This window comes from Eublepharis macularius, chromosome 6 (assembly GCF_028583425.1).
Source record: "Eublepharis macularius isolate TG4126 chromosome 6, MPM_Emac_v1.0, whole genome shotgun sequence".
In the NCBI taxonomy this organism is placed as follows: Eukaryota; Metazoa; Chordata; class Lepidosauria; order Squamata; family Eublepharidae; genus Eublepharis; species Eublepharis macularius.
In genome coordinates, this window is record NC_072795.1 from 59870744 (window position 1) to 59888371 (window position 17628).

At 41.0% G+C, this 17628-nt stretch overlaps 1 protein-coding gene across 3 annotated transcripts in view; it reads left to right on the top strand.

Moving 5' to 3' along the window:
- ARMC8 (armadillo repeat containing 8) overlaps positions 1-17628 on the top strand; it is a 106274-nt gene that overhangs the window by 57582 nt on the left and 31064 nt on the right. For all 3 annotated transcript variants that reach the window (XM_054982536.1, XM_054982537.1, XM_054982538.1), the window contains 7 exons: positions 2740-2799; positions 6676-6756; positions 8292-8367; positions 8459-8549; positions 10940-11000; positions 12949-13149; positions 13805-13900. In XM_054982536.1, coding sequence (XP_054838511.1) covers positions 2740-2799; positions 6676-6756; positions 8292-8367; positions 8459-8549; positions 10940-11000; positions 12949-13149; positions 13805-13900 — 666 coding nt within the window. The remainder of the gene's footprint in view (positions 1-2739; positions 2800-6675; positions 6757-8291; positions 8368-8458; positions 8550-10939; positions 11001-12948; positions 13150-13804; positions 13901-17628) is intronic.

The following is a 17628-nucleotide window of genomic DNA, read 5'->3' on the forward strand; positions in this document are numbered from 1 at the left end:
TTCGTTATTATGATCTACAGAATAATTAACTTGTCCTGCAAAGCAGTTTATCCTCACAAAATTTGTCATTGTACTTCAGAGACATTTTTAAAAAGCTACCAGTCAGCCAACTGCAGTTTGTCCTCTTCTTCTTTTGGGGGGGGAGGGGTCTTTGGGGCAACTGATTGGCTAGCAATTGGTGGTCATTGTTTGCAAAGTCTATGTCCTAGTTTTCCCAAGCCCCACTCTAAAATGCAACCAGAAAAATGTGAGTTTGCAGAATGGTGTTGATACTCCCCCCACCCTTTGCTCCTGCCCTGTCTGCTTTGCTGCCATGTATTGTATTCTCATCTGTATATCCAGTATTTAGCTACATTTATTAGACAGAGTTGAGTCCAATATCTCCAGGATTCTTGAGTAAAATAGATTATAAAAGAAGCATTGAGATGTTCTTGGACCTCTCTTACCCTCTAAAGTTTTAAAAGAAGAGTGTCTTTAAAACTGTTATTTTCAGACTATCATGTATTGTTGCTCTAATCCTTAGGAATGTGTAAACAGGAGCTTCTCATGCTCCCCGTTTCTGTGGTTTTAGTATAAAGTTGAAAGTGTCAGAAATTGTCCCTGGGAAATAGGTTAAAAAGCTTTCTAGAGGTTTTTATGTATTGCCCTATGTAGGTTATGATGCCTCTGAATTGAGCCTGCATTTTTTCATACCTCTCCTGTATTGGGAATTAGACCAGGTGTTATTATTCAAAAGTAGAACATACCAGTCATCTCCACTTAAAAAAAGAATTAGATAGTAGATGATGTGAAAGATTTCTTGCCTGAGACCCTTGACAGCCTCTGCCAGTCAGAATAAACCATACTGACTGTGACAGACTAATGGTCTGACTTGGTATAAGGCACTTTCAAGTGTTAATGTTTGGCTTGTGGGCACTGAATATATTTCCTGTGTGCAGGAAATCTTTTGCAAGGAAGGGGCATTCAAACTTGTGATTTGACGTCTTCAGTCTTATTTTCCAGAAGGACCCTGACTGCTGCATACTATTTCTGCATGTTTGCATCAGCCCACTTTATGCAACAGATGCAAAGTGATCAGGATTTTGTTCAGTTCTAGATCAGATGCAAATATTACAACTTTGAAATGACCTGTAACAGTTGGTGGCAGACTATAACAAAACATAAATGATCACTTTGACAGGGAACACGTGTTATTTTAAGAATATAACTTTTTATCTCCCCCCCCCGCCCCCGGTTAATCCCAAGTGACCTGAATTTGGCATTTTTATATTACCTGCTAGCTGAGTGAAGGACATTTTCTGAAATGATTGGCTTCATAATATGACTTGGTGTGTGTTATACTGTAGACATGGGCATGGAACAGAAAAAGCTTGAAACGAGAGTTTTGTGTTTCGTCGCAATTCACAAATCGCAAATCACGAAACTTCACGAAATTGACACGTTTGCCGAAACAATTCATTAGTTTCATGATTTGTCAGAACCTGGGGCATTTCAGCATCCCCCTTCATACCCAGAGATGCCAAACTCGCATGGAGACGTCAGCAGGCTCTCCTCCACCCACCCTCCCTGTTTGCAATATGTTGATTGGGAAGGGTGGGAAGGGAAGTGCTGCCAAGAGTGCTGGATCAGAGGAGGACGAAGGACCGGCCATGGTGGAGCTGGGCTGGGAAGACAAGAGTGAAGGGTGGGGTGGGGTGGAGGAAAAAAGGCACCCTCAGCCAAAGACCTTCCCACAGCAAGGCCAAGAGCTGGAAATTAAGGCTTCTTACAGTCTCTTTAAAGCAGCAGCAGCCAAAAGCACAATCCCAAATCCTTCCACATACTCTCCCGCTCCAATCCCAGCAAAATGCTGACATAGATCAGAACAGGAGGTCTGTGGTTGGCGAACAGACCTGCCTAACAGGGTTTGGAGGGGTGAGATTGGTGTGCCCATGGCTACAGAAGGCCCACCTCCTTAGATCCCTAGGGGATTGACCCCCAGCTTCTGGCTGTATAGGGCAGAATGGAAGCTCTCCAGATGGCTAGGAGAACTGCCAATCAAGGGTAAGTGGGCTATGAGTGGGGTTTCCAATGGCAACAAAAGGTCTGGGCCATTGTTGCCTAGGGAGTCAATGATTGGCACCAGCCTGTCTGCAATTACGAATCATTCATGAAGCTAACGAAACAGGCCAAAAATTGTGAATTTCGTGATAACCGCGGCCCCACAAAACACTGTTTCGTGACAAAAAATTGCTTTGGGAAATAATTGTTTTCAAAACTCTACATCTACACATCTGACTAATTCTTACCACAGAACTTTGTTAGTAGGTCAGTGTGGGCAGAGGCAGAGAAAACCATAATTTGCCTGTAAAGTTTATGGCAGAAATGAGATTTGGACCAAAGGCTTCATGATTGTGATTTCTTTTTTGTAGCCTTTATATACTAGCTCTGTCATGTGTATGTGTATATTTTTTAAAATGTATATAGTATTTTGTTATAGAAATGTGCTTCTGCCTTGTGCATGTTTTCCAGAATGCACAGTGGGAACAAGTATTGCCCATTATATTAAAATATTGGACATAGACCTGATAGACTAGGGTTCAGTTCCTCCCTCACTCATGTTTGGGAAAGTTCATGGGGGAGGGTGGTGGCACTGCAGAGAGAGTCGATCCATCAAATGGTAGGGTAAAAAAAAAGGTAAACTTGGAATTATACATGACTGTAATTTTATTTTTACATCTTTTAATGTCTGTTCTTCAGCTCCGACACTGGCATAGCTGCGGCTTTAAATCCTCGCCTCAGCCACTTCTATGTGCCAATGTAAGTTTTTTCTATAAAACAGTATATAAATTGCATTTTTAACTAGAAAAATTGTCAGTGGTTGTTGCTTGAGTAACCTTTCCAAGTCTACATTCTTTTCATGTCTACTAAGTTGAGCACTTGTAGCATATGTTACCAGAACTGCTTTTTATAATGGGGAAATTAGCTTTGCAGTCTGTAACTAAAATTAGCGTGGATCTAACCAATGTTTACGGAGGTCCCGATTCCAGACACTCTAGTGACAAAGAGGCAGACTACAAATAGGTTCAACAAACACGTGTATTTACTAATAGTGTGGCGTAAGCCTGAACTTGCACATACACATAAGGAAACATACAAGGACTAAGAAATACAGAGTAAGAAATATAGAGACGTTCGCATTAGCAGGTTCCCAACGATGATAAGGGAAATACTCACAATCCTGAAGCGGAGCAGAGACACAACAGCGAGGTGGTCCAATGCCAGCAATGGATCCACGGACAGACAGCAAGGGGGTCTGGATAGGGATGGCCTGAGCACCGTGTGGTCTGAGAGACCAGCTTAAATACCCCAAAACGTACCCTGGGGCTGGTGCTGTACTTGGTGGTTCTCACAGATTAAAACAAAGGCTCTAATGGGTTACTGAATGGCTTGGATGGGCCACTTTGGTAATCTGATTGTGATAAGTGAAACCTCAGGAAGAGGGGACAAAAAAAGGAGGGGGAAATCCGAGTGGGCTGAATGGATGTTTCAGCGGACGGGGCTTGTCCTGATGTCATCAGCTCTGGAATGCGGAGGTTTCTTTGAGATGCATTCTCTAAGTGCTTGGGATGGTCGGCACTTAGTTCCTTCTCCGGGGCGGCTCCTAAGATATGCAGAGCAGGGTGAGGTACTCTCGCTGCGGACGTGGTGTGCCCGCTTCACCGAAATGGCTTCTCAAAGCAGTCTTTTCCTCTTGGTCTTCTGGCTGCCTAAGAACATGGTTGCCGACTGGGCATGGCAGGGGCTGGCTAGCAGGATGCCCGGTAGCGAGGGCAAGCTCGGGGACCGACCCGCGGGAGGGTCCAGGCGGGAACTGACCAGGGAGCGCCTAGCCAGGCTCGCTGGAGGTTTCCCTGGCAGGCGCCCGGCTGCTAACAGCGGCTTGGGCCCAGATGAGGCAGGCTTCCATGGAGGCAGGGGGAACAGCACGTAAAACACAGTTCAAAGCAGGGAACAGGCACGGTCCGTGGCAGATGGCAATGCAGGCACGGGGCACACTTGTAATAAAGTCCAAACACACACTGGGAAGTCCAGATACAGGTCTGGGCAGGGCTGCCCAGGAAGAGAGTCCTTTGTGCAGTTAACCAAACATGGAGTCAGGGAACTACACAGTCTATTGCAGCAGCAAGGTAATTAACAGGCAGGCAGGAAACTGACACGTGTACCAGAACACACACGTGCAGGGCAATCTTTGTGTAGCAGTAAAACAGCAATGCAGGAAACTTTAACACAGTCCACGTCAGGCCTTAAAGCAGGGGAGGGGGCCTACTTGGCAACACATAGTATCAAAGTTTTCACTTGAGCACATTTGTGATTTGCTAATAAAATAATTACTAAAAGACATCCCAAGATGTGTTCTGTTGCTCCGATTTGGAGCCTCCAGCTTTATCTGAAGATCAAGGCAAAAATCTTATTGAGCAGTAAACAGAGCAGGACAACTATTGTAATCTGTATTTTGAAATTTATGGTGCCACATAAACTCCAAATTCCATAAAGTCCAAATCACCTACCCTAACATAGGTAGGGAATCCTATCAACTTTACAAGTGCATCACAGGTAAGCAAAAGTGAATGGTGTGCTCCCCCATTACATTATAGCTGTGTCTGCAAAATGGTTCTGAATCATGCTAGAGGAAAGGGGATTTTTCCCTTATCTTAAACATGATAGTCAATTAGATCTTGAGTACAAAGCAAAACTTAGGTATCATGTCTTCTCAGTGTATCATCATGTATTTATCTTTTTTGTGATACTACATGCTGCTGGTCACAAACTTCCATGATGTAAGGAGCTTGAGGAAGCAGATTTTCCCTGCTTTCCCCTTCCCTCACAGCCTGTCATGCCTCCCCCAAATGTCACTTCTGTGGGTTAGGGTGTCTCTTGAGCAATATGTCATTTGCCACAGAAGGGTCCCGAGAGTGGAGGGATTGGACACAATCTTGTGCTTGCAAAGCATCCCCTGCACCATGACATATTGGTTAGGAGGGTACCTCAGTCCAGTTTTGCAGGGAACCTGTGGAGAAGGGGAAGATCCAGATGCAGCCTATTATTTACAAATTTTGACATTTTGGATATTTGCACTTGTCTGATTCTGGCAGCTTTCATGCTAGAATATAAACAAGACTTTACATACTACATTCACAGTATCCTGCTTAAAGAATAAGTGGGTTTATGTAATAAATGGGCATCTCATTTCTGATGGAATAAATATTTTTCAAGGGTTTTCAAAATCTAAAATTCTACAACTTCTTGTATGGCTTTAATTTGGGCTGACTTTAGTTCTGTGGTTCACGTTCGGTTCGATATGGGAGAGAGGAATGTTGAAGGGAAAGTCAAATTAACTGAATATTTCATGGCAACAAAAGATTAATTTCACAGGTGGTCTTTCAGATCTTTTAAAAAGAAATGTTCAATGGAATGAGAGCCAATATCTATACATAGATGATTCCAGAGGCAGATAGCAACCAAGGAGAAAGAATAAAGATAATTTAAGAAGAAATAGTCAGTGCTTTAAAGAACTATACATTAGCAACAAAAATTAAAACCCGATTGCACGTGTGTCTTTCAGGATCTGATTTCTACAAAAAGACCTATTACTTCCTTGGTAACCTTTACTGATCTTAGTGATAGATAGGCATACTCTGTATATGCTTCTTCCATTACTTGTGTCCATTGCTAAGCATGTAAGCATCTGTTCACTCCAAGGCCATCCTGGACGTGACAATCAGTGTCATGAACACTGTTAAGTAATCTGCTGTTGAGATAGGGTTGTCCATCAGTGATCATGTCCAACAATAATTTGCATTTGGGAATATTTCTTAAGGCTGAGAAGGCCAGCTATAATCCACATAACCTTTGCAGCTGAGTTTGTTGCTGCTGCTTCTGAAAACATATAGGAAAGTTGACCCCCCCCCCAGTTCTGGAAGACTCCTGTCTTTGAAGTTGGATTGACTGGCTATCATTTTAAGATGCACATCTTGACAAGTGTGGAGGACCTTTTCCTCATTTTACAATTCAGTCAGAACATTCTAGCACGGACGGAACAAGTTTCTGAAATGTTAGCAGGAAAATTACCATTGTTTTTTCTTCAATCCTGTTTTCCTGAGATTTATTCAGTTAGAATAAATGGGGTGCTAGATATTTGTTTCTGCTATAGGATGCAGTATAGCTACATTCTTCTCTTCAGCCACTGTTGCTAGAACTGACCTCAACAGATAAGGGAAAGCTGAGAGACTTCTTTCATAGCATCTTCTATATTTTAGATTTCCAGGCAACCCTGACATGGCAAGAATTAGTGCATACTATTATGTGACATTTAGTTATAATTTTAAAATAAATATGAGTGGAACTTGGATTGAGAATCATTTATGCTGATACATATTTAAAATACAGTGTTGGAAGATAGGTATGAAAAGTTCTTTTGTTTTCATGAAACTGAAATATATTAGATCCATATTTTATCCTATAAGAACTAAAATTGCTACCAAAAGCTATTTAAATTTGAGTTATAATTAAAACAGTTATGACCTTAATGATAAGTGAACAGAATTAAATCTTGAGAAGTAATAAGCCTCTAATTGTGTTTAAGGTACAGTGATCTCTAAATTCTCTCTTTGAAATGGTTTATTATTTTTATAGGGCCCTGATCATCAGACAGTCCTGTTTAACCACGGAGCAGTGCAAAATATTGCTCATCTGTTAACTTCTGCATCTTATAAAGTAAGGCTTTAATATAATCTCTGTTCTTTAAAATGAGCTATTTTGAAATCTCGATGCAGCAGCATAGATGGAGAGAAGGTGTAAGTATCCACATTGTGCATTCCATTCAGGTGAGTTCCATTTAACTGAGCTCTGTTTTATTTAAGGGTGAGTTAAATCTAGAATTAGCCTGGGAAACTGAATTTAGGTACCGAAATTAATCTGCATCTCCTGGAATAATTCTGGATCACTCATGGCTTCAAAGTTTATTGATGCATATCTGATATTATTGGGAAAATGCTGGGTCCTAGAAACTTAAGTAAGGCATAGACCCTTTTGGACTTCACCAGATCTGCCAAATCTTGTTTATAAAATTAAAGTTGACTGTGAACTCTTTATCTACAAAAGAACAAAAAGAAAAACTCATTATTGGTTGTATATTTGAGACTGTATAATGAATGTTCAGTAGATGATTCACTAGATAGAAATGCTCTGCAAGTTCGAAATACTAACATTCCAGTCACATTCTTCCATAATGGAATATGTTCTAGTAGTGTTAATGTGGCACCTATATCTAAAAGTTGATTAGTTGGCTCAGAAAAGTGAATGTTCCATATGCACTTGTCCTTTTATTAATTGGCAGTAGCAGGCCCAGGCACCATTCGTTTGGCTCAGTAGTCTCTAAAGGCTAAGCACTTTAGCCCAGGAGTTCTCAAAATGAGCTGTACTGACCTTTCCTAAATTGTAGGGAAAAAATAACTGTCCAGACATCAAATGCAAGTATGATGTAGCAACGACAGAGTGCTAGACTATGTTTATTCCTGTCCTGAGGGCAGAGGAGTTGAAGCCAAAGAAAAGGAGGTGATTGACAAGGCCTGCAATATTGTAGGTGGAAGGAGTTAGTCATTTATCTCCATATCTAATAGTCAGGTGCTAGTCCCTGTGATGATAGGCATAGAATGAAACCACCCACAACTATGGCTTAGGCTTGGACTCTTTAAATAATTTTAATATACCCTCACAAAAAACTATGTATGTGCAAGCCACTACCACCACTACCCCTTCAAAATTGGAGCAGCATTTTGAGTATGCATAGTTGCCCAAAATTTCATGTGAACAACAGTAGCTGGAAGTGGGAGCCAGTGGCAGTAGGTAGGTGTGAAAAGAAGAGCTGATACTAGATGGGTGAAAGCTAGAACTGGGGGCAAATGGGGAGGGGGCAAATGGGATTTCCCCTCCCAAAGGAGTCCTTTCAGGTCTCCCCTTTAAATTATTATCAATTGGCACCAGAGGGATTTGTGCAACTTCATATTTTGCTTATTGAGAGGAGGGTATACTTTCCTTCTGGAAAAGTCAAATTGCACACAAACAAATGGCAGAGGTCACAGCTATTCACCCCCTTTTTCTTTGAGCGGCATGACTGTAGTCTCGTTGCTTCTTAAGAACTTTGTACTGTGGGCTTTTATTGTACTTACAACACATTCTAACTCAAAAGTGATATAGTAGCTTTGACTGAATATATATAAAACACAAGTATAAATGCTGTGTATCTACAGGTTCGAATGCAGGCACTGAAATGCTTCTCGGTTCTAGCCTTTGAAAACCCCCAGGTATCAATGACTCTTGTAAATGGTAAGCTGAATATTTCAGTGCATAATATCATCTAGATTTACAATGTAATCACAATTGAATTATTTCCTGAAACTTTTTATCTGGTTTGCAGTGTTGGTTGATGGAGAATTATTACCACAGATTTTTGTGAAGATGTTACAAAGAGACAAGCCCATTGAAATGCAACTCACATCAGCCAAATGGTAATCTTCTCTAGCATCTAGAATGAGATAGAATCATAGTTGTTTAATAGATTTAATTGTTCTTATTACTTTTGACTTGCAAATAGTTATGAGCATGCCACACAAATCCGTTGAACCATCCCTGTAATACTAAAACAAAGTTTTACTGGGAAGTGCCAACAAGTTCCAGACAATTTATGGTGACCTTGTAGGGTTTTCTAGGTGATGGACTAACAGAGGTGGTTTGTCATTTCCTGCCTCTGCAAAGCGACCCTGGGCTTGTTTGGTGGTATCCCATCCAAGTACTATACCAGGGACAACCCTGCTTAACTTGCGGGATCTGATGAGATCGGACTAGTCTGAGCCATCTAGATGAGGGCAAACCTTTACTACAACATTCAGACATGTATTAAAGTCTGTTACCACACAAACTCCTATCCCACTTAAGTACAACTGTCCACCAGTTGTTTACATTGATTCCATTTGTTTCTTCAAAAATAAGTTGTGGGCACTTTTAGACGTAGAGAGCTAGAAATGGGCATCTCCCAAAATGGCTGTCTTGGGGTACTGGGACCAATCCCAGAAATGCTGGGAATCTGCAAGTCAAGCATCCTCCTTCTATGAAGTCAATTGTTTCTGGGTATTCCTGCTGCAGTGAAGTGAAGGAAAGCCAGGATTGGATCTTCACTTTGGGGAAGGAGGAAATGGGCACCTGTAGAAATATTGTTCTTAAACTGTTCAGTAATAACATAACAGAAGTGGATACAAATAGGGCTAACTGAAGTTGATGGAGGCCAACTTTTCATGATCACTTCATGGTTCAGTCAGTCTTTCTTCTAAACCCATTTGTATTGCAGAAACGTATTCAATACAACCCATTTGTATTGCAGAAATGTGGTAATACCTGTGACAATATAAACATGAATTTATTGGTACCTTAAAGACTAACAAGATCTTATTTGTGAAGAGTGTTTTACCAGATTTGGGGATTGTTTGTTCTTGTACTTGAGATGTAAACCAGTAACCCTGCGGCATGAGCTTTTGTGAACTAAATCCCTCAGTAAATAGTTGGCCATAGATTTCTGCCGTGATCTTAAATTACAGTACCATATTTACCAAAAGGAGTAAGATCCTGAATGTAAGACAACCTCTTCTAAAAGAGAAAAGGCTAAACAAAAACCCTAAATGTAATACAACTCCACTCTCCACCCTCTTCTGGCATCAGAAGAGACCGGAAGCAGAGATCGGAACATTCCCCCTCCCCCAGTGGGCCTGTGAAAGCAGTCTGGCAAGGCATCTCTTGGTAGGGATGCTCCACTCTGCCTCAGCACCTTCTGCAGCAAGTCAGAAAGTACATAAGCAGAGGGTGGTGTCCCACAAGCCAGCTGGTGGGGAACATGTCACCCTCTGCCTCTGTGCCTTCTGGCATTGATTGCGGTCTCACCAGCCTGCTGGCAGAAGGTAGGACATGCTCCTAATGTCTCCTGGCTAGCACAGGAAGGCTCCAAATGGAAAATAACCCCTTTCTTTTTTAGCTAAGTCCCCCCCCCCAAGAAAGAAAGAAAAACAGTTATCTTCCTTTTGAGTAAAGACTGTAAATGTCTTAATATAATAATAATAACAACGTTCTATTTATATACCACTCTTCATCAGGACAACTTAACACCCACTCAGAGTGGTTTACAAAGTATGTTGTTGTTATCCCCACAACAATTACCCTGTGAGGTGGGTGGAGCTGAGAGAGCTGTGACTGACCCAAGGTCACCCAGCTGGCTTCAAGTGGAATAGCGGGGAATCAAACCTGGTTCTCCAGATGAGAGTCCCACTGCTCTTAACCACTACACCAAACTGGTTCTGTCTAAAGTGCTGCAAGACTTCCGGCTTTGCAACAGTTACAGGATGCCTTCTGAGAAACTTGTAGAGGAAAAAAAGAGTTCTGTGTTTACATGAAGGGAAGTGAGTGCATTTAACAGCACAGCTTAGCAATGCTGACAATATAGCATGAAATGGTTTTCTTGGGTGAGGGATAAAGTGTATTCTAAGACACATTGACCTTACTTTCTAGTCACAAGAAGTAGTCTGAGAGCCAAGAAAATACAGCACAAGTATGCTGTTCTTTACAACTGTGAGGGCGAGAGAGGCTCATGGCAAATTCAGCACTAAGTAAGATTGTCAATTTATATGTGGATAGAGCACAAAGTAAAGGATTCTTTTGTAATGGGAAATGTAGATTTTTGGGCTGTCTGAGGAATTCTGTGTTATAGCAAAATCTACCACATACTTCTTGACCATAGGATAAATTGTATTAAGTATTTCTCTTTGGTGTGGTCTAATCATCTGAATTTACCAGGATACATTAACTGGATACATTAAAATTGACAATAAATTAGCATTTTGATGTTTTCTTGTAGCCTTACTTATATGTGCAGAGCTGGAGCAATCCGCACTGATGATACCTGCATTGTATTAAAGGTAAGTGAGTTAATTATACTTCATCTGCAAAATAAGCAATAGATGCAATGGCTTGCCAAGCAGTGAATTGAGATCCTAAAGGGTGGCAACTTCTTTACCTTCCCCCTCTCACTTCAGCCTTCTTTGTCCCCCAGAAATGTCCTCCTGTGGGTCAGTGGGGGCAAAGTGTGAGTCAGGAAGGATGATTTGGCAAAAATCACTCTTCCCTCCTCTGCTCATGAAAGTGCAATTCCGTTGAAGGAGCTGCTGCTTCACCAGTGGAATGAGACCATGAGATCTAAGCCAATATATACGAGTTAATAAGGTGCATGCTTTGTCATGCACTCTGTCACTAAAATCAGTATTTCTACTCAGAATTTTAAAAGCAGATAATAAAACTGCTCCTCATGGCATTAATGGTGACTAGAAGTTGCTGAGCCTGTGTTTGTGGTAGCTGTGCTCTGTTCACTCAGGATTACCATTGGCTTTTCTTTGTTAAATGCAAAATCTGCAGTAATATGGTCTATGTGAAAAACCCTTTTGAAATGGAGCTTGCGATTAGTGCATAATGAATGTGCATTGCCTAAGGAATATGTTGACAAAAGATGCTGTCCTGAAATGATTAGATGTAATTTCATACATTTTCTTTTTTTCTAAATGTATTTGAAAGATTTTTAAAAGCAAGTAAAAATTTAAAAAGTGACATAAAGAAAAAAAGAATAAAAAGGAAAAATATACAGGAAAAGCTTTTGATTTTCTCTACGACAAATATTGGCTTGATTACAAAATCTAATCTAAGCGGTGAGTTTAGCCATCTCAGTTAACTCTGCCATCTTCACAATCCACTCCTCTATTGTAGGCAGTGTTGAACTCTTCCATTTTTGAGCATATAATATCCTTGTCACCATTATTGTATATAAAAACAAAATATCATGTCTATTTTCTTACTATCTGTCCATTAATCCAAACAAAAAAGCCTCTGGTTTAAGTTGTACATTAATCTTCAAGATTTTCTGTATAAATAAAGAATTTTTGTCCAAATTTTTTTGGCTTTGTTACAAGTTCACCAAAGATGATATCATCTTTGGTAATTACATACCGAAAGTTCTGTTGCACAGTTGTCTTGGGATACAAGAAAATGAGGTGGTTTGGGAGTCAGTGAGGAACTGAATATAGAATGGATAGAATGAGAGTCATCTGAAAGGAACTTGTTGCCTTTTGGCAGTGAGGCAGGTCAGATTACTCCTTTGAAGGAGCTGCAGAATTTTCCTTTTGCTTTTAAATTGGGTATGGTGTTCTCTTCCCTTTGGAAGACTAGTTCCCTTATGGGTATTGTGTCTGCTTCTCTGCATTTCAAGCATCACTTACCTGTAAACTCAGGTAGGAAGGGTGGTATCGTACATCACAATGGCCACAAGGAGCTCAGTGAAGACTTATTTTACATCCCATATTTTTAGAAAAACTCTTTTTGTCTTCATTTGATACAAACATCCATTTTTGTTGGGGTGTTTGTTCTGGGTTAGATAAAATGCTGTTTGGTATAGGCAGCTAGATTTTACCTTGGTTTTGATGTGGTGAATAGTTGGCTTCATGTAGATTACTCCTTGTCTCATCTAATTTGTTTGCTTTTTTTAAAAAAAACATCAAATAGGGTTGCCAAAGTTTGTGACAGACCAGAACTGGTTTTGTTCAGTGATAACTTTATTCTACAATAATGCTAAGACAGTTTCAGTTAAATCATGGGCTTGGTTCAAATAAACCTTTGCATGTCTAAGAGAAAGTTGGCATGGATAAGTTTTATGTAAGATTCTAATTGCATACCATTTCTTGGCATGTATAGAGAGTGCAGATGCTTATGGAGATTTTTGAAAATCTGTTTGATTAGGAAATATCTGAACATTAAAAACTTTAAGGCTTACAGATATTTTTCAGTCTTTTTTTCACTTATCTGTCATTTTGTACCCTTCAGACGCTACCATGTTTAGTACGAATGTGTTGTAAAGAGAGGCTACTGGAAGAGAGAGTAGATGGAGCAGAAACTCTTGCCTATTTGATTGAAACAGATGTTGAACTACAAAGAATTGCCAGTATTACTGACCACCTTATTGCAATGCTTGCAGACTACTTCAAATACCCCAGTTCAGTGAGTGCGATCACTGATATAAAAAGGGTAAGGTTTTCTCATTAAATACAAAGCTTCCCAAAACCATGAGAGAACAATAGCTAAAGTATAAAATGTACGCTACAAATATTCAGAGCTTGAATTATTTTACTGCAGACCAGCATAGTTCCAGATCCAATGCTTACTGAAGAAATGGAAATTTGATAAGGCATCTAGTGCTGTGGCTTCCCCATCAGAAGCCTGTCTTTTTGTTACATATTTTTTATTTTTAGTGCCATGCTAGGCAAAGCACTGAAGTAGTATTTTGGTTCCAACAGTGAGACTCGGTTCATATGTCATGAACAAACCTGAAGGTATTCGTGATAGGCAGAAACCTGGTTGGCTGTCAAGTTCATTCCTTCTCTCCCTCCATCTTCTTTTTGCTGCCGCCCCCCCCCCCCCATCTCATGCACTGAATGTTACTGAAGACTAAAATCTTGAACCAACTCCAATCAGTTATGCTGTCTGAATGCAGATATCTTAAACTGAGATTAGGTTTTATCTTAGTGGCTAAGCATTGCAGTTAAAAGAGGTGATGGAAGAGTTTGTAATTAGTTGCTTATTTTTCTGTTAGCTTTCACTGTGGTATGAAAGTTTTCTCTGCTATATCAACAGTTAAAGAGTGCAAGTTAAGGATAATCTGAATTGATTGTTTTTCTAATAGCTTGATCATGACTTAAAACATGCGCATGAATTGCGCCAGGCTGCATTCAAGTTGTATGCTGCACTTGGAGCTAATGATGAAGACATACGAAAGAAGGTAAGTACTCGAGTGAAATGTTTGCATATTCCTGGAAGTGTTAAAGCAGCTATCTGTGGTTTGCTGAGTAAGCACAATATTTAAACTTCCTTTCTGTCACGAGCACCATCCTTGTTAAGAGTCTTAGGATTTTAAGGTACAGGACTTGATTCTTTCTATTCCCACTCCTGTCTGAAAGCATAATATTCTAAACTTCCTTTCCGTTTTTTGGTCAGTCAGAGCCCTAACAGATAACATTCAGGAACTTGAGCAAGACAAAGCTAGTTCATAATGTGTAGATTTTTGTTGTTTTAAGTTTCAGTAGCTTTAATAGGCAGAGGTTTAGAGCAGGGATCATTGTTGTCAGCAAGTAATTGGCAAGTTTGCTATTAAGTGTTCTAAAGTGTTCCCATGTGATAATAAGGGTATGTTCATAATTGTGAAGATGCATGTCATAAATATGTTCTTGGGATAAAATTCTATCCATGCACAGTAGATTGATAGGGGTAAGGTGGGATAACATTTTTAAAGCTAGCCTTACAAATCATGCAATGGGAGATGATACAGCATCCAGCACACTTAAGGGGGAAAATATATAAAACTGTAGCCTGACTATTGAACTGTCTTGCTTCTCAAGCTACAATACAGTAACATCAGTAGAAGCAGGTGATTTTTATGTAACCATATTTTGCATATACAAAACACACCAACAATATATGAGCTATCTGAAGAAAGTGTGGCCTTTTCCCTGAGTAATTGGTTAAATTAGTATCTCAAATATCACTTCCTTCAACTAAGAATACTCCTTGAGGGAAGATGAGTGGGCATTGTGTAACAAATAGAAGACATTTCTTCTGAGAGAAGATCTCAAAAAAAATGGGAGATTGGTTGCAAGTGCAACCAATCGTTAGAATGATCTGGTGTGTATTAATTTGTGTGCAAAATCACATGAAGATGCACATGCTATCATTTTTAGTTTATAAAAGATGGGTGGAGTATTTAGAATAATAGAATCATAGAGTTGGAAGGGGCCATACAGACCATCTAGTCCAACCCCCTGCCCAGTGCAGGATCAGCCTAAAGCATCTCTGACAAGTATTCATCCAGCCTCTTCTTGAAAACTGCCAGTGAAGGGGAGCCCACCTCCCTAGGCAGCTGATTCCACTTTTGAACTACTCTGACCGTGAAAAAGTTTTTCCTAATATCCAGCCGGTACCTTTGTGCATGTAGTTTTAGCCCATTGCTTCACGTCCTACCCTCTGCTGCCAACTGGAACAGCTCTTTGCCCTCCTCCAAATGACAGCCTTTCAAATATTTAAAGAGAGCAATCATGTCCCCCCTCAACCTCCTCTTCTCCAAACTAAACATTCCCAAGGCCCTCAGCCTTTCCTCGTAGGGCTCAGTCTCCAGACCCCTGATCATTCTTGTTGCTCTCCTCTGCACTCTCTCGATTAACATTCTGCGTATTTATGAATGTGTCAAGATTTGCCTGTTTGCTTTAAATCTTTTAAAAATGTTTGCCTTTGGACCTTTAGTTCAGCTCCTCCTTACTTTACCTTAAACTTATACCTCGAGAGGGACCTAGTCACAGCCAACTCTTTTTTAATTTCCACTGACACAGAGTTTCAGGTGTTCTCTACTTTACTGAAGCTTTTATCTTGAGAACACCTTCCCCTTTTGTGTTTATGTGACCTTTATGTTGATGATGCCGCCTCTGCGCAGGCTGCGGACCTGGTGTCAGCCATGGCAGCACTGGAACTTTCCTGGTTTGTATCAGCCCCCACACATAAAGCAGGCCATATGCTGGATTTGATCTTTGGGATGGGGATAAATGTGATTCTGGATGTGGTAGAGTCGGTGCCATGGTCAGATCACTCGGTCCTGAAGGCTTGGTTGGATAGCCTAGCCCCCCCCCCCTCCGCAAGGGCGACGAGCTAGTTTATGCTCGCCTGCAGAGACCTATAGATCCGATTGGATTCCAGAATGCTCTGTGGGAACTGATCCTCCATGGCGGTTCATTGGATGAGCTGGTGGAGGACTGGCAAGTCCAGCTCTCCGAAGCCATTGGTGATATCGCACCCCGTCGCCCTCTTTGCCCACATGTCTGGTGAGCCCCCTGGTATATGGAGGAGCTACGTTGGAAGAAATGAGAGCTAAGACAGCTAGAGCATGTGTGGCAGCAAACTTGGGATGAGGAGGCAAGAACATCTTATATACTATGAAATCCTATGAGGTGGCAGTGAAGGCTGTGAAGAAGGAATTCTATGCAGCCTCCATTGTGTCGGCTAGCTCACGCCCAGCAAAATTGTTTAATGTGGTATGATCTATGGTCTCCCTGTCAGTGGGAGGCCACCAAAGTTTAAATTCGAACATTAGCTGCGAGGCTTTTGCATTGTTAAAATTTTCTTTATTTAAACTATAAAGTACACACCACAACACAATAAACAACAAACACAGAGAACAAGAAAAAACACACAAAATTAAGAGGAAAAGAAAAAAAGAAAACAAAAAAACCCCTAAATTACACTACAAGTTGAGTTCCGATTTTCTCCGCTACAAGTATATATCATTTCTAGAGTCCCACTTATTCTAAGTTAGTCACAAAACCCCTCCTGTTTCTATTGTTCCTGTTTCTTAATTCATAAATCCAGATGTCATCAAATCCTTGTTGTCCATTTCATGCAAAAAGTCTATTAACGGTTTCCATTCGGTCAAGACGTTAACTAATGCCCTTTCTCTAATTAATGCAGTAAGTTTTGCCATTAACACAAACTCCCAAAACTTTTGTCAACCATTCCTCCACTGTAGGCAATGTTGTAGTTTTCCATTTTTGTGCATAATGTACTCTTGCTGCTGTAATAAAGTATAAGAACAGTGTCCTAAAACTTTTTTCCAACTGGCTGTCCATTATTCCCAACAGAAAAGTCTCTGGTTTCAGCTGAAGTTTAATCTTCAAAATCTTCTGAATCGATGATTGTATCTGCAGCCAAAAACTCTTTGCTTTCTTACACGTCCACTACATATGAAAAAATGTCCCTTCTTGTTTAGCACATTTCCGACATACATTTGACGCCCCCTTATACATTCCAGCTGCGAGGCTTTTGCAAGCTTTTTTGCTGATAAAATCTTGTCTGTCCGCCACGACTTACCAGCCACAATTGATACAGTACATAAATTAGAGGCCCCTTGGCCATCTTCTGGGCTGATATTTGATCATTTCAGCCCACTCGCTGGGGAGGAGGTTGACAGGACCCTGTGGGCAGTGAGGCCCACTACGTGCCTCCTGGACCCATGTCCGTCATGGCTGGTGAAAGCCAGTGCTGATGGACTATGGGATCCTTGGAGGCCATTGTCAACTTGTCCCTGAGCTCTGGGGTTTTCCCCAGGGCTTAATAGAAGCCATGGTTAGGTCTCTCCTAAAGAAACCATCATTGAACCCTGCCAACCCGGTTGGTTACCACCCAGTCTCGAACCTTCCGTTTCTGGGTAAGGTGATAGAGTGGGCAGTGGAGGAGCAACTGCAGGGTTTCCTGAAGAATACCTTGGCCCTGGATCATTTCCAGTCCGGCTTATGCCCAGGACATGGGACAGAGACACTGCTGGTTGCCCTCATAGACGATCTTTGCAGATACCTGGATGGGGCGGATCGGCACTGCTGATATTGGATCTGTCAGAAGTGTTCGATATGGTCGACCATGATCTTTTGACCCACTGCCTCGCCGATGCGGGGATTCGAGAAACGGCCCTAC